Consider the following 23,495-nt stretch of genomic DNA (forward strand, 5'->3'; position numbering starts at 1 on the left):
GTGGACCCCGACTTAAACAAGTTGGAAAACTTATTCGGGTGTTACCATTTAGTGGTCATACGGAACATTTACTACACTGTGCAATCTACTAATAAAAGTTTCAATCAATCAATTCAATATAATTGTAATTAAAAATATTTTTTTAAATAACTATAATGTGTGTTATTGTGGTTTAGTCTTATTTACATCACTACATTGTCACTATCTCATTGGTGTTTAAATAAAATATGAGGCATATGAAGGACTGTTAACCATTTCCACACTGTAAAAGGCCAACATATTGCAATAATACCATAACAAACATGGATCACACCAAACACGGAGCAGCAACTTTATTTTTCAGAGGACATACATTAAAAAATGCATCATCAAATATGTTTTGTCACGAGAAAAGATGTCACATCAACATAAAGCAACAAAGTACCACTTTCAAAATGTTTAGCGAAACATGTACATGAGACAAGTACAATAAAACTACATTCATGGCCGAGGGAAAAGACTAACAAAAACAACAAAAAGAAAAGAAACAAACACTCGTTGTTTTGTTCCTATGACACGTTTCATCCTAGTGTTATTAAACTGGGTGATTGGCGGCATCCATCCTGAATTACTACCACTGTTTTTAAACACCACAATGAAAACACACTTCCAGTAAGTTCCCAGAGTACGAATATTATTTTTAGCACGCAACACATCCTGGACGTTGTCTAGAAAGGTGCTTAACAATCTCATAATGTCACAAAGAGTGCAAAAATAATAACATTGTGTTCATTGATGATTGTGTGGGTTGTAGAAAGTCACATTTTTGGGGTCTCAGTAGGAGGGCGGTGGTACTTCCACATTGATTTCAACTAGAGATGTCCGATATTATCAGCCTGCCGATATTATCGGCCGATAAATGCTTTAAAATGTAATATCGGAAATTTACGGTATCGTTTTTTTTATCATCGGTATTGTTTTTTTTAGGGTTTTTTTATTAAATCAACATAAAAAACACAAGATACACTTACAATTAGTGCACCAACCCAAAAAACCTCCCTCCCCCATTTCCACTCATTCACACAAAAGGGTTGTTTCTTTCTGTTATTAATATTCTGGTTCCTACATTATATATCAATATATATCAATACAGTCTGCAAGGGATACAGTCCGTAAGCACACATGATTGTGCGTGCTGCTGGTCCACTAATAGTACTAACCTTTAACAATTAATTTGACTCATTTTCATTAATTAACTGTTTTTATATTGTTTTACTTTCTTTTTTATTCAAGAAAATGTTTTTAATTTATTTATCTTATTTTATTAATTTTTTAAAAAAGGACCTTATCTTCACCATACCTGGTTGTCCAAATTAGGCATAATAATGTGTTAATTCCACGACTGTGTATATCGGTATCGGTTGACATCGGTAATTAAGAGTTCGACAATATTGGAATATCGGCATAAAGCCATTATCGGACATCCTTAATTTCAACCCATTCTTTTTTTAATGCAAACAGATAATACATACTTTGAGTGGGTATTCTATATGTTTTGTTCACATTGGGGAATTTAGGGAAGTGATTTATTGGCATGATGTTTTATTATACAGGTAAACACACACGCACACACGCGCACACACACACACACACACACACACACACACACACACACACACACACACACACACACAATAGAAACATGCAAATTAGCTGAGTCTTGCTCACTTCTTCATCATTGTCTGTGTCGTGAGAACATGAAGTGTTGGCGCGCAAGACAACAAACTGGTCAGTCCGGATGTGAAGTAGGAGTGGATTCCGCCTCTTCTGGGAGGCCGGCGGCCTATCACATCGCTCGCTGCCGCAGATCCCCGCCCTCGCTGTTTGTTTTGCTGCCCGTCACGTCGCCGTTGCCCGGCAGCAAGGGAGTGAACTCTGTAAATAAATCCGTCATGTAACCAGGGCCGCAACATTTTGAGAAAAAAAAATGAATTACTATGTTTCTCTCCAAAAGTGCGATTCGATTTTTAAGTTATGTACATGAAAATGCATACAACTGTGGAAATAACGAGTGGAGGAAGATATGGTACTTTTCTCAAGGTGCCACACAGAACAATATGCACTAATTTACGTAAAACAATATTTAGCTTTATGCCAACAGGCTCAGAGCTTTTGTGTACATCATGCTCCTAAACTGAATAAATAACTGATAAAATAATGTTTATAATGTAATGTAATTATAATAATAATAATTAGAGGTGGGGGAAATAATGGATTTTTAGATGCATCGCAATTATAAAATCGATTAGTAAAAATAATCGTTAAATGATGTATTTATTGTAAATAAAGTAATGCAGACTAACATATGTCTGACTGCAGCGAGTCATCTCACCGAGAGATCTGACCAGCTCCTTTATTTTAGGGCACTTAAGTTGCAGTTTTGCACATATTTCCATGAATTTAATAAATGTAAGTCAACTGTTTGCACTGTTTGTAACTCAACTAAATGCACTGTTTTAAAAAGTTGCAAGTGATAGACGCTTAATTAGTGAAACGAACAGAAATGTAAAACTGCATCAATGTACATAAATTAAAGATGTATCAATAATCGATTTTTAATCGAATCGTAGCTCCTGAATCGTAATCGATTTGTGAGGTGGCCGAAAATTCCCACCTATAGTAATAATGCAAGTAACCATTTCAAAGGATATAGACTTTTATTTCGCATTACTGTAGAAATGTTTACCATTGTAGTGTAATTGGAAGGTAAATAACTGTTATACCAGTGGTGTGCCGTCAGGGCCAGCAAGGCCTTCTCTGCTGGCCTAACATAACCAGAAATCATGATCATAACTAATGATAAAAGTAATTTTTAATTTACTTTCCCTAAATATCTAAAAGTATTCATATTTTCTTCATGTCATATTATGCTCTTTCCAGTGCTGTTGTTTCCAGGTTAGCGTTTGTATCCAATCAGAATTCAGCTAGCTTATGTTACCATGCTGTATGAAATCTGCCCAGGCCCTCCAGAATCAACAATGTCTGTGCACTGTAAGTGAACGGACACATAGAGTTGATAGACAATTGCCATAGCCAATCAGATCACGAGTTGTTGTCAGTAAGGGCTTCTAGCTGGCCTAACGCTGTGCTGTGATTGGATACTCACTTGGGAGTCCCAAGTGAGTATCCAATCACAAGTTGTGAAAACAGGAAGGGGCACCGGAGCCATAGAAAGCTACAGAAAACTCACCGGTACTCACAAAGAAGGAGAGAAAAATGTTGATTAGATGGCAGATATATATTGCAAGGCCATTTTCAAGAAGGGTACTTAAGAGAAACTACATCTTGTGAGACGAGGTCGGCCAACAACAGAAGGTATCCCGGCGGTGAAATGGTTTGCCTGCGACTTTCACACGAATCAACCGACTACGACCAACTACAGACTACGAGCGGTACCACTGGCTTATAGGGCGTCGAATGGCTGCTACAAATTGTGAGTTAAAAAATTGTATTTCTTAATTTTTTCATGTTTCATTTGTTTTATACAATTCTTTTAATTTTGACAGTACTACGTAAGATATGTTTTAATTGCTGAAGCGGGTTTATTGAATGTTAAATGCGCTGAAAAATAGACCCTTTTGTACACTGTTGAGGGGATTCAATGCCGGGTAGTGTGCAAGTGTGTTTCTGTATAGCATCTCCAGCCGTGTCCATGTGGTGACATAAATTACGGTATTTTGAGAGGTGAAGTCGGACTAAGTAGGACATCACTGAGGGCTTAGGTGAGAAACGCACGGCCCGCCACTGTGTTATACTAAATAAATATACATCAAAAAAAAAAAATGGACTTAATTCTGTAAGTTAACAAATTTAACTTGAATAAATATTGAACATCTTAAAGTGCATTTCTTTTTCCTAGTTGGAAAAAATGAGGTCGTCTGTGTTGATGGGCTCATATTGACCATCCGATATGAAGCTGAACTATTACCATAAAGGGACATTTGGCTTTGTAATGGTATCTTTTTCCTCCTAACTTTGCAGCATTTCTGACTCCTGGTTTCCACAGTCACGGCTGCGTTGCGTAATCACCACGCCTGCGGACTCTTTCCGTTTTTGTTCACGTCACGTCATGCGCAAAATATAGGCAGAGCTAAGGTTGGGCCGATAAAACGATATCAATATTTAACGCGATAGACATAATCGATATCCATATAAAATGTGTTCGATAAAATTTTCGATATATATTTATTGGTCGGTAGAAACCAGGAATTAGGAAGCAATATTTGTTTCATGAGATCACTCGGGCTTTAGGAACACAGGAAATAGGAAGTGTCACAGAGCAATGGGAGGGACACGCTTACCTACACCCGATCACGTAACAGTATCGATGACCAAATTTCTGTCTGCTTTGGATTCACTGCATGGTGTGACAAGAAAAACTGTGATATCTTCAGTGGCGGGCTGTGCGTTTCCCACCTAGGCCTTCAGTCATGTGCTACCTAGTCCGACTTTAATAAATACCTCTCAAAATACCATAATTTGTGTCACCACATGACCACGGCTGGAGAAATGCTATACAGAAACACACTTGTGCACTACTGTGCATTGAACCACACCAAAACAGGCTATATTTCTGCACATTTAAAAATCAATGAACCCGCATCAGCTTTTAAAATAATACCTTATGTGGTACTGTCAAAATTAAAATAATTGTAAAGAACATATTAAATGTGGAAAAATAAATAAATAAAATATTTGAACTTTTTCTTTGTGAATTAAAAAAGTGAGAACCAATGATTTCTCTGTTGGCCGGGTATAGCTCTGGTGCCCCTTCCTGCTTTTCGCAAATTACAACTTGTGATTGGATTCTCACTTAGGAGTGACAAGTGAAAATCCAATCACAGTCACGTTTAGCTTAAGGCTACTTAGATGGGCTACTGTTAACAACTTGTGATCTGATAGGCTGTCGCAACTGTCTATCCAGCAGAATTCATAGAGCGCTGGCAACAAGCTATCTGAATTCTGATTGGATAAAAGCTCTAACGTAAAAACAAACAACATTGGAACCTAATAAAACATGAAGAGGTATGATGAATACTTTATGGAAAGTGGATTAAAATGAACTTTTATTGATCTTTGATCATGATTTATGTTTGGCCAGCAGAGAAGGCCTTGCTGGCCCTAACGGCACACAAAACTAAAGACAAGTTTCTGTTATTGAGTTGATATATCAAGATATCATATCTTGATATATCAACTCAATAACAGAAACTTGTCTGTAGTTTTGTTGGTTTTAATGCAGACGGTGCATCCTCACACTTCCAATGTGTCGGTTTTTAGAGTGTCCGCCCTGAGATCGGTAGGTCGTGAGTTCAAACCCCGACCGAGTCATACCATAGACTATAAAAAATAGGACCCATTACCTCCCTGCTTGGCACTCAGCATCAAGGGTTGGAATTGGGGGTTAAATCACCAAAAATTATTCCCGGGCGCAGCCACTGCTGCTGCTCACTGCTCCCCTCACCTCCCAGGGGGTGATCAAGGGTGATGGGTCAAATGCAGAGAATAATTTCGCCACACCTGGTGTGTGTGTGTGTGTGTGTGACAATCATTGGTACTTTAACTTAACTTCATGAGTAGCTTCCCAAACTGTGTAATGTTCAATAGCTTATACATTACCACCACCTAGTGTCTCACATCTGCAACTACCTTCAAATCTTACTTTTTATTATTATATTACCTTAGTCGCACTCATCCTACCTGGCTACCCTCTCTCCACTGACAAATAGGGAGTGGTGGGACCAAGTCATTGTTTTGCAAGTCATAAGTAAGTCTCAAGTCTTTGCCCTCAAGTATCGAGTCAAGTCCCGAGTCAAGTCCAAAGTCAAGACTGGAAAGTCTCAAGTCAAGTCCCAAGTCCTGCATTTTGAGTTTCGAGTCCTTTCAAGTCCTTTTAACCAGAAACTAATATTTACAGATTGTGTATGCTTTTAAAACGCTGTATTTATTTATTAAAACAAGTGCATTTGAAATTGCAGGCAAAAAAATTGTGCTGACATTGCACTTCATAAAAGCACTATTAACCAGTCATTTTAAACATTTAACTCATTCCTTTACAGAATAAACACATTTGAAAAAACAAGTGCAACGGTACTTATTTGTACAAAAGTGTTAACATTGTATTTCCATGGCATATTGCATTTGAACTAGTTCCACAGCAGTTTCTATCCTGTTCTTACCTTATCTCATTGCTCTCATCTCATACTGTATGTGTGTTTATGTGTGCGTACACATGAAAAACATAACAAATACATGAACATAACAATGAACAGAGTTGTACTTTTTAGATGTCAGGGCCCTATGCTGCATTGCATTTGCAAAAGACCAAATTGGCCAAGAGTCTGTCAGTCATTTGTGCACGATGATGCCACCATGGCTGTTGTGAGGTAAACAACCAGCAGTTGGAAAGCTAGCTAAAACGGGACACATATGAACTGAAGTGGACGCAACAGATCGCCGTGTTTGCAATAACGTTAAAACGTTAGCAGTGAGTTTACAGCCTCACTGATTGAACTACACAGCAAATAAAAGTTACGTTACTTAGCCAATAAACGTTAGCTTGCATTCAAAACTTACCGTTCTTTGTGCAACTTCAAATGTCGAACGAAGTTGGAAGTTGTTGCGCCTCCGTCTGTAGTATTCGAACCGCATGTTTTGCATACTGCAATTAGTTTTTTGTTGACAAACTCGTAGTTTTTATAACAGAACGAAACTATCTTTGGTATCATTTTTTCTCACTGGCGCATTGTTTTACAGCTCTTCTTCGTTGGTTGTCCTGCAATTTCATTGGATGAATGCTGTCGGATGAAAACAACGTGGAATTAATTTGATTGGATGTTGTACCGACAGCACACACGCTGACAGACACACACGTACGCAATGAAATATACAGAGCGCTCCTGAATAACGTTTTAATCTTTGGGTTTTGGGGAAAGTAGCAAGTCATGTTAAGTCAAAAGGCTCAAGTCCAAGTGAAGTCACAAGTCATTGATGTTAAAGTCCAAGTCGAGTTGCAAGTCTCTTTACATTTTGTCAAGTCGAGTCTAAAGTCATCAAATTCATGACTCGAGTCCAAGTCATGTCACTCGAGTCTACACCTCTGCAAATAGCACCCTTGGTAAGTTGGAAATTGTCTTACTGTATTTACTGGCAGGCCTAAATAAGTCATAAAATGTACCAATAATTATCGATCAATATAAAAACGTATATTGTTTTCAGCCATATCGCCCAGCCCTACACAGAGCTTCAATTTTTGCCGGTCGCAGCAACATTGCAGATCAATTCAGTTAAAATTTGCTTGTGTTGGACAGGAAGTCATGCAGAAATACAAAATAAATGATCCAGTTTACTTTCAAAATAGAATATTCTTGGTGGATCGTATTTTAACTAAACGCGGCTGCCCGTCTCCTCACCAGTACCAAAAAACGCGAGCACATCACCCCAGTCCTGGCCTCACTCCACTGGCTCCCTGTCTGTCACCGCATTGATTTTAAATTACTTTTAATTGTTTTTAAATCCCTAAATGGTCTGGCCCCACAATACCTGACCGAGCTGCTGCATCACCATACCTCGTCTAGAGCCTTGAGGTCAGCTGACCAAATGCTTTTGGCGGTCCCCAGATCCAGGCTAAAGACCAGAGGGGACAGAGCCTTTTCCGTTGCCGCCCCTAAGCTCTGGAACAGCCTTCCCCTCCACATTAGGTCAGCCCAGAGCCTGGGGGTCTTCAAAACCCTCCTTAAGACCTACCTCTTCTCGCTGAGTCCGCCTACTAGGCCACCATTTCTAGTCCCCCCCCCCCTCCCACCATTCGTTTTAGTTGTATTTTTCAATTTGTCGCACTTTCATTATTTTTATTCTGCAAATTATTATTTATTTTTTTTAAACTTTTTTTTCAACCCCTTTTACCGTATTGCATTTGCACTATCTTGTTTAGCACATTCATTGTGTATGTTCTTTGTTTGTTTTTGTTTTGTTTTGTTTTGCTTGGTTGTTGTTTTTTTGCTTTATGCTTTTTTTTAACCTGTAAAGCACTTTGGTTCAATTTAAAAGTTGTTGAAAACATGCTATATAAATAAAGTTGACTTGACTTGACTTAACTATAAAAGTTCCTAACGGGCGAGGACGGACATGAAGTCAATTTGTCAAAGGTTTTCAGACCTAATTTTGTTGACCCAAATGCTGATTCCGGAAGTCCAAAATGAAAGTTTATTATACAGGCATATCCCGGGCAGCCATGTGCGCATATGGGGTCCTGTGTCAAAGGCTGGGTGATAAGGCAGGGGCTTGGTTCATGGGAATTATGTGTGTCTACAACGCTTGCCAGAAATGATGTTACTGTTGTGCTGTTGCTTGCTACAAAAATATAAAGTTGACGTCCTGCAAGGCAAAACTGTCGTCTTTTTCACGAGTCAAGTCAGTGCCGTCACAGATGCGCCCGCCTGTAGCTATTGATGGACGGCAAAGCTGGAGACGTTCCGGGGTGTTTACTTTATCACGTGATTATGCGCGGATTCGCGAGATCTCGTATAAGTCTGCGCTATTTCGCTGCATAGCGGAGCCGCAACAGAACGGCGGTGGGAATTGCCGGACAGCAGATGGCGCTGCCGGTCTGCGGCAATTATGCACCGCAACCGTGACGCGTCCTGTGGAAATCAGGGGTTATTGGCGAGTAAGGCTGTGACTCTTTGGGCTCCACACGGTTCGATTCAATTCTTGGCGGTAATAATTCGATTCAGAATCGAATCAAAACGATTCTTGGTTCAAAAATCAATACTTTTTTAATAACTTCAGGAGCCAGTTCTTTTGACTACATTCCCCCATAAAATAAACAGTTCTGATAAATGTCTATATTACATACAAGAAAACTGGTTTTGTTGAAAAAAATCGCTTCCCAAACATTTATCCCACACTTTGTAAAGTAAATTTGTACAGCAGATATGATCATCAACAATATAATTCGCCTGAGTGGCTGAACAGGACAGGTTACAATAAGAATCACAATTGATTCAAAAATCTATTATTTTAGTATTTAGTAGGGAGGCTGTCTGTGCTTCCTGTGCATGTAAGTCAGCATTCTGGCTCCCCGCCAACCGAAGCAAAGATTGTGAATGACTGAAAAGAGCGCTCGCTGTGTTCATTGAATTCTGCTGTTAAATAAACGCGCTCAGGTGCTGAGCCTGATGCCCTGTTTGGAGCCAGAGACCAACAAACGCAAGGTTTAATAACTGATGATGAGACATTTGTGATTAAGGGTTATACAAGTAAACTTTGATTGATAATAATTCTGATTGGCGAACATTGAAGCTGTGAATCTTTGGGCACCACACGATTCGATTCGATTCTTGAGGGTAACAATTTGATTCAAAATCGATTCTTGATTCAAAATATTTTTTTAAAATAACAGCCGGTGTCAGTTCTATGATTAACACCATTCCTTCATAAAATAGATAACAGTAATAACATTCTACCCAAACATTTAGTAAAATGGCTGTACAAAACAGACCAAAAAAAAACATTTAAATGGAAAATCGATTTTGGATTGTTTTTAATCGATTAAGAATCGTTACACATAAAAATTCAGATTCATTCGAAAAACTTGTAGCGAACATGTCTGTCTCAAATGCCGGTGATGGCGGACGTAAAAAAAAAGGTTTAAATTATTGCACTAACTAAAACTAGAGATGTCCGATAATATCGGCCGATAAATGCTTTAAAATGTAATACCGTAAATTATCGGTATAGGTTTTAAAAAGTACAATTAATGACTTTTTAAAAAGCCGCTGTACGGAGCGGTAAATATCCGGTAAAACACGGACGTAAGGAGAAGTACAGAGCAGTTGTGTCTCCCAGTAAGCAGCCCCTCCCCTTTCCCCTGTCCCACACACAACACAGGAGTTGACGACTGCAGCATGAGAGGTTTACTGGCGACGCTTGATGACCTCATCAAACCGCCGCGAGCGGAGCATAACAACAACAAGAGTGTGTTGTTGCCGGTGCTGTAGCCGTGGCTAACAAGCGAGCTCTGACTAACGACACCATGTCTATGATTTGGGATTATTTTAAAGTGTCTGTGACGGATAAAAAACTGGCAATTTGCAATGACTGCAAAAAGTTGGTTATGCAAGGAGGAACCAAGACGTCTTCCTTTAATACGAGCAATTTGATCTCCCACCTCTTCAAGAATCATAAGGAGATACACGATGAATACAAGCTGGATGAAAAGCAAACACCGAAAAAAAGTAGTACCACACAGTTGTCGCTTAAAGACTCCACCGAGAAAAAACAAAAATACAACAAAAACCACCCCAAAGCGAAAGCCCACGTTGTGGTCAGGGGCAACGCACGCAGTATGTCAAAAGCTACGGTGGAGTTTGGTGTGGCTAGTCTGCCCTGCATGGCGTACACTCTGCAGCTTGCAGTGAACAGAGGTGCCCTGTCTCAACGCAGCATTTCAGAATCTCTGGCTGACTGGTAGGCCACTTCAAGCACTCACCAATAGCTTGCAGCACATTTGTGTTACTCATACAAATACGTTAGAGCAGGGCAGATTGAGCCCACCTTATAATTTCCTGTTATACAGGATACCAGGCAGTCTTGCACTAAAGGAGGACTATGTTATTGTTTACTTTATTACTCTAGTATACTCTGGACAGAAGCTGTGTGCCTTCATTGTTTTTGTAGCTGTTGTTTTGAGGCATGTTTAAAAAAAATAATGCACTTTGTGAAAGTCAAAGTGTAATATTTCCCATAGTTGTAGTGGGTATCAGGATTATCTCAGGGAGAGCATGTCCCAAATTCCAAGCTGCTGTTTTGAGGCATGATAAAAAAAAAAAAGCATTTTGTGACTTCAATAATAAATATGGCAGTGCCTTGTTGGCACTTTTTTCCATAACTTGAGTTGAAGTTGTTCTTTTATTTTGGAAAACCTTGTTACTTCGTTTAATGCATCCAGCGGGGCATCACAACAAAATTAGGCATAATAATATGTTAATACCACAACTGTATATATCGGTATCGGTTGATATTGGAATCGGTAATTAAGAGTTGGACAATATCGGAATATCGGCAAAAAAGCCATTATCGGACATCTCTAACTAAAACCTCAATGTTGATTGATATTGCAGCCCGAGATGTCACTACGGGGTGCCTGTTTGGATGACTGTAACCTTTCAAAATAAAACTTCCTGCTCCGCATCTCACCTTTCATCTCAGTTTCCATCCTGTTGTCAGCGGCTGGGTTGGGGCTCGTCATTTTGTTGTTGGACGACTTTTCTGCATCCACGGCGAGCCGATCGGGTTTGGCGGCTTTTCTAGCGTCGACGGTGTCCATCTTGACCAGACAGAGCGTCTGCAGCAGACCCATGGCGTCAAAGTCCTCCCCGGAGCATTCGCCCCCTTTCTTCAGCAGCTCCAGCACCTGCTGGCGATAACCATTTCCTTAATCGTATCCCTTCTATAGTAACGCGGCGGCAGCAGCGTACGAAAACGCACCTTCATGTACTTGTAGGACTTGAGCTCACTGATGTTCTCCTCCAGGAAGAGCACGTACAGAGACAGGTCGTCCCATTGGCCGCTGGGAGTGGGCAGGACGCTCACCGTGGGCAGTGATTGGTAGGTTTCCAGGAAGTGGGCGTACCCGTGACAGAGCAGGGGGCGGACGCTGGCGTAGATCACCACGGGGAGGAGCGCGGAAAAGACGATCAAGTTGACGAGACTGCGAAAAAGAAAGAAGGGCTGTCTAACAAGTAGGGCTGTTAATCCTTGGGCATCACACGATTCCATTCTTGGGGGTAACGATGCGATTTAAAATCAATACTTTTTTGATAACATTGGGTACCAGTTCTATGATTAACTACATTCCTCCAACAGCTCGGATAATTTCAATAAATAAAGGGAATATTTTCCTTCCTTAGGGCAAAATGGAACGCCTAAGACAGGGGTCGGCAACCCGCGGCTCCGGAGCCGCATGCGGCTCTTTGACCACTCTGATGCGGCTCAGCTGCATACTTGCCGACCCTCCCGGTTTTCCCAGTATACTTAACGATCCCCCGATTTTCCCAGGAGACTGTCTCTCGTAGAAATCTCCCAGGGCAAATATTATCCTATTTTCACTCTAATGACTTAATCAAGGGCATGTCCTAATGGCACTGCATTAATTGTCCTCTATAGCATTTACAAACAGCATGACAGGTCGGCCGCATGTTATATGTTGCTTTTACTTACACACGTAGGAGACAGCAAAGCATACTTGCTCAACAGCCACACAGCTTACACTGACGGTAGTCGTACAAAAACAACTTTAACACTGTTACGTTACAAATATGCGCCACACTGTGAACCCACACCAAAAAAGAATGACAAAAACATTTCTGGAGAACATCCGCACCGTAACACAACACAACAAATACCCAGAATCCCATGCAGCCCTAACTCTTCCGGTCTACATTATACACCCCCGCTACCACCAAACCACCCCCCCCCCCGCTCCGTGCGTCGGTTGAGCGGAAGAGTTAGTGCTGCATGGGATTCTGGGTATTTGTTGTGTTGTGTTTATGTTGTGTTACAGTGCAGATGTTCTCCAGAAATGTGTTTGTCGTTCTTTTTTGGTGTGGGTTCAAAGTGTGGCGCATAATTGTAACGTAACAGTGTTAAAGTTGTTTTTGTACGACTACCGTCAGTGTAAACTGTGTGGCTGTTGAACAAGTACGCCTTGCTGGCACTTACGTCGGCAAGCAAAAGCTGCATTCTACATGTGGCCAAGCAGGTACGCTGTTTGGGCAGGCTGTAGAGGGCGCTAAAAGCAGTGCCAGCACGTCCTGAAATTCGGGAGTCTCCCGGAAAATTGAGAGGGTTGACAAGAAAGACGCTATCAAGCTCCATTCAATTAAAAGTCGCGGGCCGCACCAACATCAAATTTCCATGTCAGAGACCCCTGGTTAACATAGCGCAAAGCAATTTAAGCTTTGTATGCGGTGTTTTTCATTTTAAATTTTCAAAATTTTTTTGCGGCTCCCTTTGTTTTCTTTAATTTGTGAAACTTTCCAAAATGGCTCTTTGAGTGGTAAAGGTTGCCGACCCCTGGCCTAAGAAGTTACAAGCTATGGCCTTGGTTTTGCTCGAAGAAGATAAACACAATGATCTTACCTTGTTTATTATCTTTACGCACACATTATCCCCTCTAGTTTTAATGGTGTTAGGATGCACCAGGTGTGGAGAGTAAGAATGTGCGCCAAGGTAACTTTCAGTTTCGATCTCCGCCAAATCGAAGCAGCAAGATGGACAAAACCGGAGAGCGATCATTTTTATAGAATGCTCCGGACTTTAGACGTACAGACCGTAGTCCTTTGCCACGCTAGTGTTGTTCCGATACCAATATTTTGGTATCGGTACTAAAATGCATTTCGATACTTTTCGGTACTTTTCTAAATAAAGGGGACCACAAAAAATTGCATTATTGGCTTTGTTTTAACAAAAAATCTTAATGTACATTAAACATATGTTTCTTATTGCAAGTTTGTCCTTAAATAAAATAGTGACATACAAGACAACTTGTCTTTTAGTAGTAAGTAAGTAAACAAAGGCTCCGGTACTTTTTAGAGGCGGTATAGTACAGAATATGATTAATTAGTATCGCGGTACTGTACCAATACCGGTATACCGTACAACCCTATGCCGCGCTCACTTTTACTTTTACATATGCGGTCCTCTCCAAGGTTTCTCATAGTCATTTACATCGACATCCCATTGGGGTTGTGAGTTTTTCCTTGCCCTTATGTGGGCTCTGTACCGCGGATGTCGTTGTGGCTTGTGCAGCCCTTTGAGACACTTGTGATTTAGGGCTATAGAAATAAACATTGATTGATTGATTGATTGATTGATACTTTTCAACCCTCGTCCGTTCCCTATTCGGATGTATGGAAACAACAGGTAGGAACTAAAGTTCAGGATTGTATAAACAAAATTAAAAAAATATAACAAATGTGCTAATTCAAAATAATATTTTGGTCCAATAACATTTAAATAATAATTACTGCATAACATAAATTAAATTGCATACGTAAATAAAAAAAAACTGATCAACTTAAATGTTGGTCTGCAGAAAATAGTTCTTCTCAGGTTTCCCTGTGTACATTTTCACACTTTGCACTATTTTGTTACATTTTATTAAGCATTTCTTACATATTCCTTATTTTTAACCTTCCTTTTAAGAGTTATTTTTAAGTGTTCAATGTGTTTTTAGAATTTTGTTTGTGTGTGTTTCCATTTCCTTTGCTTTCTGCCTTGATAGCTGAGGGGATTATAAACATTTGAAATAAAAATGTTAACTTTTTTTTTTTTTAAACGATTTTTGATTTTTTTTTTAATCGACTAAGAATCGTTACAAATAAGAATCGCGATTAATTTGAAAATCTTTTTTTTTTGACACCCCTAGTAACAAATGTGTTATAAATTATGCATATTATGCAATTTAGAGAGTTTGTGTGAATTTTTTGTTTGGGGTCTCGGCAATGTGCAATTTTAAACCTTGTTTAACAGAACATAATAATAATAATACCTGGGATTTATATAGCGCTTTTCTAAGTACCCAAAGTCGCTTTACATGTAGAACCCATCATGAACATGAAGTTATTGACTTGTGTTGGTTTCATTTTAGGACATTCGTGCGCAGAGGTGGATAGTAATGTGCTACAATTACTTTTTGGATAAATTGTACTGTCAGAGTAGTTTTAATGCAACATACTTTTTACTTTTACTTGACAATTTTTGTGACAAAAAACACTACTTTTACTTCGTTACATCGGAATTTCATTCCGATCGCTACATTTATTGATATCATCATTATTTATTATTTATTGATTCCTGCTTGCAAAGGCGAATTGTTCAAAATTATCCGAGCAGGCGCGGTCACATGACTCTGTTTGACAAATCCAGACAAATAGAGCCTGGCAGTCACATGACCGCACTCGAACTACACACTGTAAAAAGTGACATTACGTCAGACAAGGCAATGTCAATGTTTACTTCAGAAGTATGAAAAATAATATTTAAATCACCACTAGAAATCCACTTCCAACAGTAGAAAACATGTTGCAGTAAGTTGTAAATGTGTTTTTATGTTTTAGCTGCAAATATGATAACATTAATCTTGTTATGTCATAAGTGACTGTAAAACGTGCATATCTTATAGCACATGCTCTCTCAAATGCACAAACACTAACAATTGTTGTAGTGCAAGTATTTAAAAAAAACAACTACTAAATAAACATGAATTTACTCACCAGTTACTCAGTACTTGAGTAGTTATTTCACTTCATACTCACTCAAGTAATTATTTGGATGACTACGTTTTACTGTTACTTGAGTCATGATACTCTAAAGCAGTTCTTTGTAGGTTTCCAGGAAGTGGGCGCACCACAAATAGTGGTACAGGCCCCCCTTGGGGGGCGCGTGTAATGCCAGGGAAACATGCTTTATCAGTATCATGCTTCAAAACCCACTATGCACTACAAAATGTGCTCATTGTAACCATTAATACTGACTTCCTCATTTTGAATAAAATAAAAAAATTGCACAAATTGTTTGATTCATTTTTGTTTTGTAGGTTAAAGTGTTTTATATTGTGTTCATGTTGCTTGAATGTATTGAGTTTTTAAATGTAATATTTATTAAATGTTTCAAGTCAGTCAAACAATGTTTATAGTTTAAATATGGATTTTCTTTTTCCACCCATCTGTCTGCTTCGGCTTATCCGAGGTCAGGTTGCGGGGGCAGCAGCCTAAGCAGAGAAGCCCAGACAGCAGGTACCAGAAGGTAAGAAAAGTTGCTTTTCCATATTATTGCAAAACAAAACGCCAGATAATATGTCTTACCTTATACACACACCATAATAATACTCGTATGTTGAAACACATTTAACGGTGCAGCCTACACTTATCTCTTATGTTTGACTGCCATCTACTGGTCACACTTATCATTACACCATGTACCAAATAAAATTGCTTTGAGGTGGGTAAGCTCAACCAAACTTATTCCTTACATTAGGTGCACCGTGTTATAAGGCGCAGTCGAGTTTTGAGGGAATAAAATGATTTTGCGTGCGCCTTATAGTCCGAAAAATTTTAATAATGTTATTCTTTGTTGTAAGTAGAGTTCTTTCTTTTTGTTTTCTTTAATGTAAATAAGAATATAATGTTCTGCAGAAGTTGTGTTGGCCCTGCAATGAGGTGGCGACTTGTCCAGGGTGTACCCCGCCTTCCGCCCGATTGTAGCTGAGATAGGCTCCAGCGCCCCCTGCGACCCCGAAGGGAATAAGCGGTAGAAAATGGATGGATGGATGGATGTTCTGCAGAAGTGTACTTAGGACAATTTTATCGATTAACGATACTATTATAATCACGACGGAGAGTGGGCGTGAAATGTTTTCTTCTTCCACAAGGGGCATGAACTCCACACAGGTTTTTTTCTTAGCACATCGCCATCTGGTGGATGAATTGCATTGTGTTGTGGGGGAACAAGCGCTCTGTTACAGCCATTTTTCTAGTTTAATGACTACATGCTTTCTGTTGGACACAGACAAAACCCCGCCACTCGCATACCTGAGCAGCGTGAAGACTCCCACGGCGATGAGCTTACACTGCACCTTTTCGGGGACGGTGGAGTCGTTGGCGAGCAGGCCCACCCTCAGCGTGCAGCCAAAGTCGTCGGTGAGCGACGCCAGGCGGAGGTAGTAGCCCAGGTAGAGGCAGGCGCACAGCAGCGTGACCAGAGTCAGGCCACGACACAGCAGGTAGCGAAAGAGCAGCACCCGCGAGCACCTCTTGGTCATCAGGAACTTCTCCACCAGCGGGTAGTTGAAGCAGCCCTCAGTGGGGTCACTGGCCAGGACACAGCCGTCAGTGACGCTCTTAGAAGACACAGCGAAAAGACCGCTCTACCTGTCGGCACTCTGCACTTCAGAGGTGGTCATCCGCTTCGCCAGCGTGACAGCGCGGTTGTAACAGCGGTCCAACTCCTCCATGATGAAGCCCAGGTCCGACTGCAGGAGCGGCGCCGAAGAAAATCTCCAAAACAACGCCGGCGTGTACGTCAGCATCGCCACCAGCAACAGGATGTAGGGGAAGAACTGGACAGGAGACACAAAGCGCCTTATTGACGGACAATAACACTAAAGAATGTGAGTATACACAGTATATATACAGTCGTGGTCAAAAGTTTACATACACTTGTAAAGAACATAATGTCATGGCTGTCTTGAGTTTCCAATCATTCTACAACTCTTGTTTTTTTGTGATAGAGTGATTGGAGCACATACTTGTTGGGTCAAAAAAACATTCATGAAGTTTGGTTCTTTTATGAATTTATTATGGGTCTACTGAAAATGTGAGCAAATCTGCTGGGTCAAAAGTATACATACAGCAATGTTAATATTTGCTTACATGTCCCTTGGCAAGTTTCACTGCAAGAAGGTGCTTTTGGTAGCCATTCACAAGCTTCTGGTGGAATTTTTGACCACTCCTCCTGACAAAATTGGTGCAGTCCAGCTAAATGTGTTGGTTTTCTGACATGGACTTGTTTCTTCAGCATTGTCCACACATTTTAGTCAGGACTTTGGGAAGGCCATTCTAAAACTTTAATTCTAGCCTGATTTAGCCATTCCTTTACCACCTTTGACGTGTGTTTGGGGTCATTGTCCTGTTGGAACACCCAACGGCGCCCAAGACCCAACCTGCGGGCTGATGATTTTAGGTTGTCCTGAATAATTTGGAGGTAATCCTCCTTTTTCATTGTCCCATTTACATTACTGGCTGCAATGGCCCAAAACATAATACTACCACCACCATGCTTGACGGTAGGATTGGTGTTCCTAGGATTAAAGGCCTTACCTTTTCTCCTCCAAACATATTGCTGGGTATTGTGGCCAACCAGCTCAATTTTTGTTTCATCTGACCACAGAACTTTCCTCCAGAAGGTCTTATCTTTGTCCATGTGATCAGCAGCAAACATTAGACGAGCCTTAAGGTGTGGCTTCTGGAGCAAAGGCTTCCTTCTTGCATGGTAGCCTCTCAGTCCATGGCGATGCAAAACACACTTGACTGTGGACACTGACACCTGTGTTCCAGCAGCTTCCAATTCATTGCAGACCTGCTTTTTGGTGGTTCTCGGTTGATTCTTGATCATCCTGGCCAATTTTCTCTCAGCAGCAGGTGATAGCTTGCGTTTTCTTCCTGGTCGTGGCAGTGACAAAACTGCGCCACGCACTTTATACTTACAAACAATTGTCTGCACAGTTGCTCTTGGGACCTTAAGCTGCTTTGAAATGGCTCCAAGTGACTTTCCTGACTAGTTCAAGTCAATGATTCGTTTTTTTCAGATCTGTGCTGAGTTCCTTTGACTTTCCCATTGTCGCGTTTGTAACCCAGTCTAATGACTGCATCACATGACCCCTATTTAAATGGGCTGTCAATCATAATCACTCACATGAAGTTAAGAGGCCATGCCATGAACCTCATTTGATTTGATGGTAACTTTTCTACATCACCAAAATGTATCATGTATGTTGCTGTATGTATAATTTTGACCCAGCAGATGTGGTCACATTTTCAGTAGACCCATAATAAATTCATAAAGAACCAAACTTCATGAATGTTTTTTGTGACAAACAAGTATGTGCTCCAATCACTCTATCACAATTATTGGAAACTCAAGACCAGCCATGACATTAGGTCCTTCACAAGTGTATGTAAACTTTTGACCACGACTGTATATACATACATACCCTCCGGGTACTCCAGCTTCCTCCCACCTCCAAAGACATGCACCTGGGGATAGGTTGATTGGCAACACTAAATGGTCCCTAGTGTGTGAATGTGAGTGTGAATGTTGTCTGTCTATCTGTGTTGGCCCTGTGATGAGGTGGCGACTTGTCCAGGGTGTACCCCGCCTTCCGCCTGAATGCAGCTGAGATAGGCTCCAGCACCCCTCGCGACCCCAAAAAAGGGACAATCGGTAGAAAATGGATGGATGGATATATATGTATATACACACACAAAGTATTTATACTGTTTGTGTGCGTGTTTACCTTGTGCAGCCACAGGGGGAGAGTGTGCGTGTGCACAGAGGCCCAGCAGTACGAGTCGACGTAAGCCGCCTGTCGCCAGGAGAAGTTTGTGGGCGCAAAGCAGCTGATCTGAGTGCCTGAAACAAGGTGACAAAAAAACAAGATCTTTTTTTTATTTTTTTTTTACAAGTGCCGGTGTTAGGGGAATATTTTCCCTCCTTTGGGCAAAATGGAACACCTAAAAAGTTACTAGCTCTGGCCTTGGTTTTGCTCAAAAAAGATCAACACAATGATCTTACCTTGTTTTTTTATCTTTAGGCACACACACATATTATCCCCTCTAGTTTTAATGGTGTTAGGATGTACCAGGTGCGGAGAGTAAGAGTGGACAAGAATGTGCGCCAAGTTAACTTTCAGTTTCGATCTCCTCCAAAGCAAAGCAGCAAGATGGACAAAACCATACGCGGCGAGCAATAATTTTTTTGAGAATGCTCCGGACTTTAGACGCAGGGCTGGGCCGATAAAGCGATATCAATATATATCGCGATAGACATATCATCAATATCAATAAAAAATGCGCTCAATAAAACGTTCGATATATGTATATATATATTTCTTGGTTGGAAGAAACCGGAAAGAATGAAGCACGGTTGGTTGCATGAACATAGGCACTCGCGGCCTGGTAACCTAGCAAAACAGGAAGTGGTCACTGAGCAGTGGGAGGGACACGCTAAACAGCCAATCGTGTAACAATATCTACTGTCACGTTTGGTTGATTCTCTGCATGGAGTGGAAAGAGAAAGTACAAATGAGTGTTGCAGAGAGCAAAGAAATTGTAGATAAAACAGGAAAAGTCACCTCGACAATATGGTAGTTTTTTGGATTTTTCAAATGGACTGCAGTTTTCGGATGTATGGCAACAACAGGGAGAAACTAAAGTTCAGGACTGTATAGACAAAATAAATACAATATAACAAATGTGCTACTTTAAAATAATAATTTGGTCCGATAACATTTAAATAATACTTCCTGCATAACATAAATTAATTTCCATAATTTAATAAAAATAACAGACCTGCAGAAAATAGTGCTTCTCAGGTTTCTCTGTTTACATTTTCACACTTTGTGCTATTTTGTTACATTTTATTAAGCATTTCTTACATATTCATTATTTTTAATTATAACAGGTTATTGTTAAGTGTTCAATGTGTTTTCCCTTTTTTATTTCCTTTCTGCCTTGAGGAAGGTTACATTTGAAATACAAATGTTAACATGTAATACATTTTTCTCCTGGTGCATATTTAATTTACATCGGTCATAAAAAAATATCAATGTTTATCGATATCGACCAATATAAAAAACTGATATACCGGTAGTGATGAATTCCTTTGTTTAGAATAAATTGTTAAACTTCAAATCTCGTATTTATTCAGAGAGCCTTTAGAATAAAATAATCTGGGAGGACTCTTCCCTGTAAAATGCAGGAGATGCTCACCGACTGAGACTTCCTGAGCAAAGGCCAGCGAGATGAGGAGGAGGGGAAGGCCCACCGCCACGCACGTCACCATCTTGTCCACCGCCAGCTCGGTGCGGACGTTGCGGTATCGAGCCTGGCTGGGATCCTTTAGGAGGAAATCGCTGAAGACGTACTCGGTGGCCACGTGGGCGATGGCCATGTTGTCGCTTCAAGTTCACCTGCAGAGGCGCAGAGAGAAAGACACTGCTTTATTTAGGTAAACCAAAACACATTTGACGAGCAGGTTTGATGCTGCAAGATATGACACTGACCTACAAAAGGAGGCTTGCTTAATTTGGCTCATGACTTGAGGTTTGACTGGTACACGAGGACCATCACATGAAGTATTGTGTGCATGTTTGTTTTTTTAAACTGTGTTATGAAACATCATGCCAGCATATCACTTCCCTAAATTCTTGCATATCTACTAACCCCGTTTCCATATGAGTTGGGAAATTGTGTTGGATGTAAATATAAACGGAATACAATGATTTGCAAATCATTTTCAATCCATATTCAATTGAGTATGCTACAAAGACAACATATTTGATGTTCAAACTGATAAACATTTTTTTGTGCAAATAATCATTAACTTTAGAATTTGATGCCAGCAACACGTGACAAAGAAGTTGGGAAAGGTGGCAATAAATACTGATAAAGTTGAGGAATGCTCATCAAACACTTATTTGGAACATCCCATAGGTGAACAGGCAAGTTGGGAACAGGTGGGTGCCATGATTGGGTATAAAAGTAGATTCCATGAAATGCTCAGTCATTCAAAAACAAGGATGGGGCGAGGGTCACCACTTTGTCAACAAATGCGTGAGCAAATTGTTGAACAGTTAAAGAAAAACCTTTCTCAAGGAATTTTGGGATTTAACAATCTACGGTCTGTAATATCATCAAAGGCTTCAGAGAATCTGGAGAAATCACTGCACGTAAGCAGCTAAGCCCGTGACCTTCGATCCCGTGTACTGCATCAACAAGCGACATCAGTGTGTAAAGGATATCACCACATGGGCTCAGGAACAATTCAGAAACCCACTGTCAGTAACTACAGTTGGTCACTACATCTGTAAGTGCAAGTTAAAACTCTCCTATGCAAGGCGAAAACCATTTATCAACAACACCCACAAACGTCGTCGGCTTCGCTCGGCCTGAGCTCATCTAAGATGAACTGATACAAAGTGGAAAAGTGTTCTGTGGTCTGAAAAGTCCACATTTCAAGTTGATTTTGGAAACTGTGGACGTCGTGTCCTCCAGACCAAAGAGGACAAGAACCATCCGGATTGTTATAGGCGCAAAGTTGAAAAGCCAGCATCTGTGATGGTATGGGGGTGTATTCGTGCCCAAGACATGGGTAACTTACACATCTGTGAAGGCGCCATTAATGCTGAAAGGTACATACAGGTTTTGGAGCAACATATGTTGCCATCCAAGCAACGTTACCATGGACGCCCCTGCTTATTTCAGCAAGACAATGCCAAGCCACGTGTTACATCAACGTGGCTTCATAGTAAAAGAGTGCGGGTACTAGACTGGCCTGCCTGTAGTCCAGACCTGTCTCCCATTGAAAATGTGTGGCGCATTATGAAGCCTAAAATAGCACAACGGAGACCCCCGGACTGTTGAACAACTTAAGCTGTACATCAAGCAAGAATGGGAAAGAATTCCACCTGAGAAGCTTCAAAAATGTGTCTCCTCAGTTCCCAAACGTTTACTGAGTGTTGTTAAAAGGAAAGGCCATGTAACACAGTGGTGAACATGCCCTTTCCCAACTACTTTGGCACGTGTTGCAGCCATGAAATTCTAAGTTAATTATTATTTGCAAAAAATAAAATAAAGTTTATGAGTTTGAACATCAAATATCTTGTCTTTGTAGTGCATTCAATTGAATTTGGGTTGAAAAGGATTTGCAAATCATTGTATTCCGTTTATATTTACATCTAACACAATTCCCCAACTCATATGAAACGGGGTTTGTACTTCAATGTAACAATCAGTGGCGATTATTGCTTTAAATTAATCCCATTTATGCATACAAAACCACAAAAAATAGTGTTTATATACTCACTCAGAGTATGTATTATCTCCTTGCATTCAAAAAATAAATGAGCACATATTGTAAGTAAGAGGAGTAGGGCAGTGACACAAATACTTTACAGACCTTAATTATCATGTACGTGTCAGTTTATTTAGTCAACATGCTTCAAGTGTTATGAAAGCAGCTGGCTGTCGCCATGTTTTCCCAAATCAATGGCTTATAAAGAGTATAACAGCTTATAGAATTAAAGACAAATAGAGCAAGCATGTTTCTGGTATGCTGGGCTCCATAATGTGCAGCTGTCTTGTTGCAGGTTAAAAATAAAATCGGGACCAAAACAAAGTACACACGTATTTGTTAAGCGACGGGAGTACCAACAGACATATACAATATAAATACAGTATATACTGTATATGGAATTAAGGTGACGTCACTTTGTTTAATTAGCAACGACCAATCACAAAACTACGACACTGTAATGTTTAGTATTATTTATAATTATTATACATAAATTGTACTAATATTATCATTGTGTTTCAACCGGATCTTGTGTAAGTTTGTTTCACTTTGACCTAAATTCAGGATGATTGATTACAATAAAAACGAAGCTTATAATGTCGACAAAAGCGGGATTAAAACATTTGACCTTACCTTGGTTTTTTACGAGCTGTTTTTTTTTATCCTGGCATGACTCAATTAGAGCAAGTCTCTCGTCAACGAGGCTGACCCGACGTGTCTTAAGTTAAATCATGAGGCAGAGCAGACATTCAACTGGTGGAACAAAAGATAACTTTCATACAGAATCAACTTCCGGTAGCGACCAAACGACTTCCGGCATT

The 23,495-nt window shown here is 40.2% G+C and overlaps 1 protein-coding gene across 2 annotated transcripts; it reads right to left on the reverse strand.

Annotated features, from left to right (window-relative positions):
* Positions 1 to 317: 317 nt before the first annotated feature.
* LOC133658528 (pannexin-1-like) lies at positions 318 to 23,491 on the reverse strand. 2 transcript variants are annotated; one of them, XM_062060667.1, is made up of 8 exons: positions 23,308 to 23,491; positions 20,592 to 20,791; positions 19,118 to 19,233; positions 16,974 to 17,161; positions 16,635 to 16,913; positions 11,530 to 11,752; positions 11,239 to 11,458; positions 318 to 1,914 (listed from the first exon to the last, which is right to left on the reverse strand). In XM_062060667.1, exons 2-8 carry the CDS (start codon positions 20,770 to 20,772, stop codon positions 1,826 to 1,828), a joined length of 1,296 nt encoding a protein of 431 aa, XP_061916651.1. In that variant the 5' UTR covers positions 20,773 to 20,791; positions 23,308 to 23,491; the 3' UTR covers positions 318 to 1,825. The 2 variants fall into 2 exon arrangements, with proteins under 2 accessions (XP_061916651.1, XP_061916652.1); XM_062060668.1 differs by having other exon boundaries at positions 11,239 to 11,455; positions 23,308 to 23,490.
* Positions 23,492 to 23,495: the final 4 nt, after the last annotated feature.

Source organism: Entelurus aequoreus, linkage group LG10 (assembly GCF_033978785.1).
Source record: "Entelurus aequoreus isolate RoL-2023_Sb linkage group LG10, RoL_Eaeq_v1.1, whole genome shotgun sequence".
NCBI classification, from domain to species: Eukaryota; Metazoa; Chordata; class Actinopteri; order Syngnathiformes; family Syngnathidae; genus Entelurus; species Entelurus aequoreus.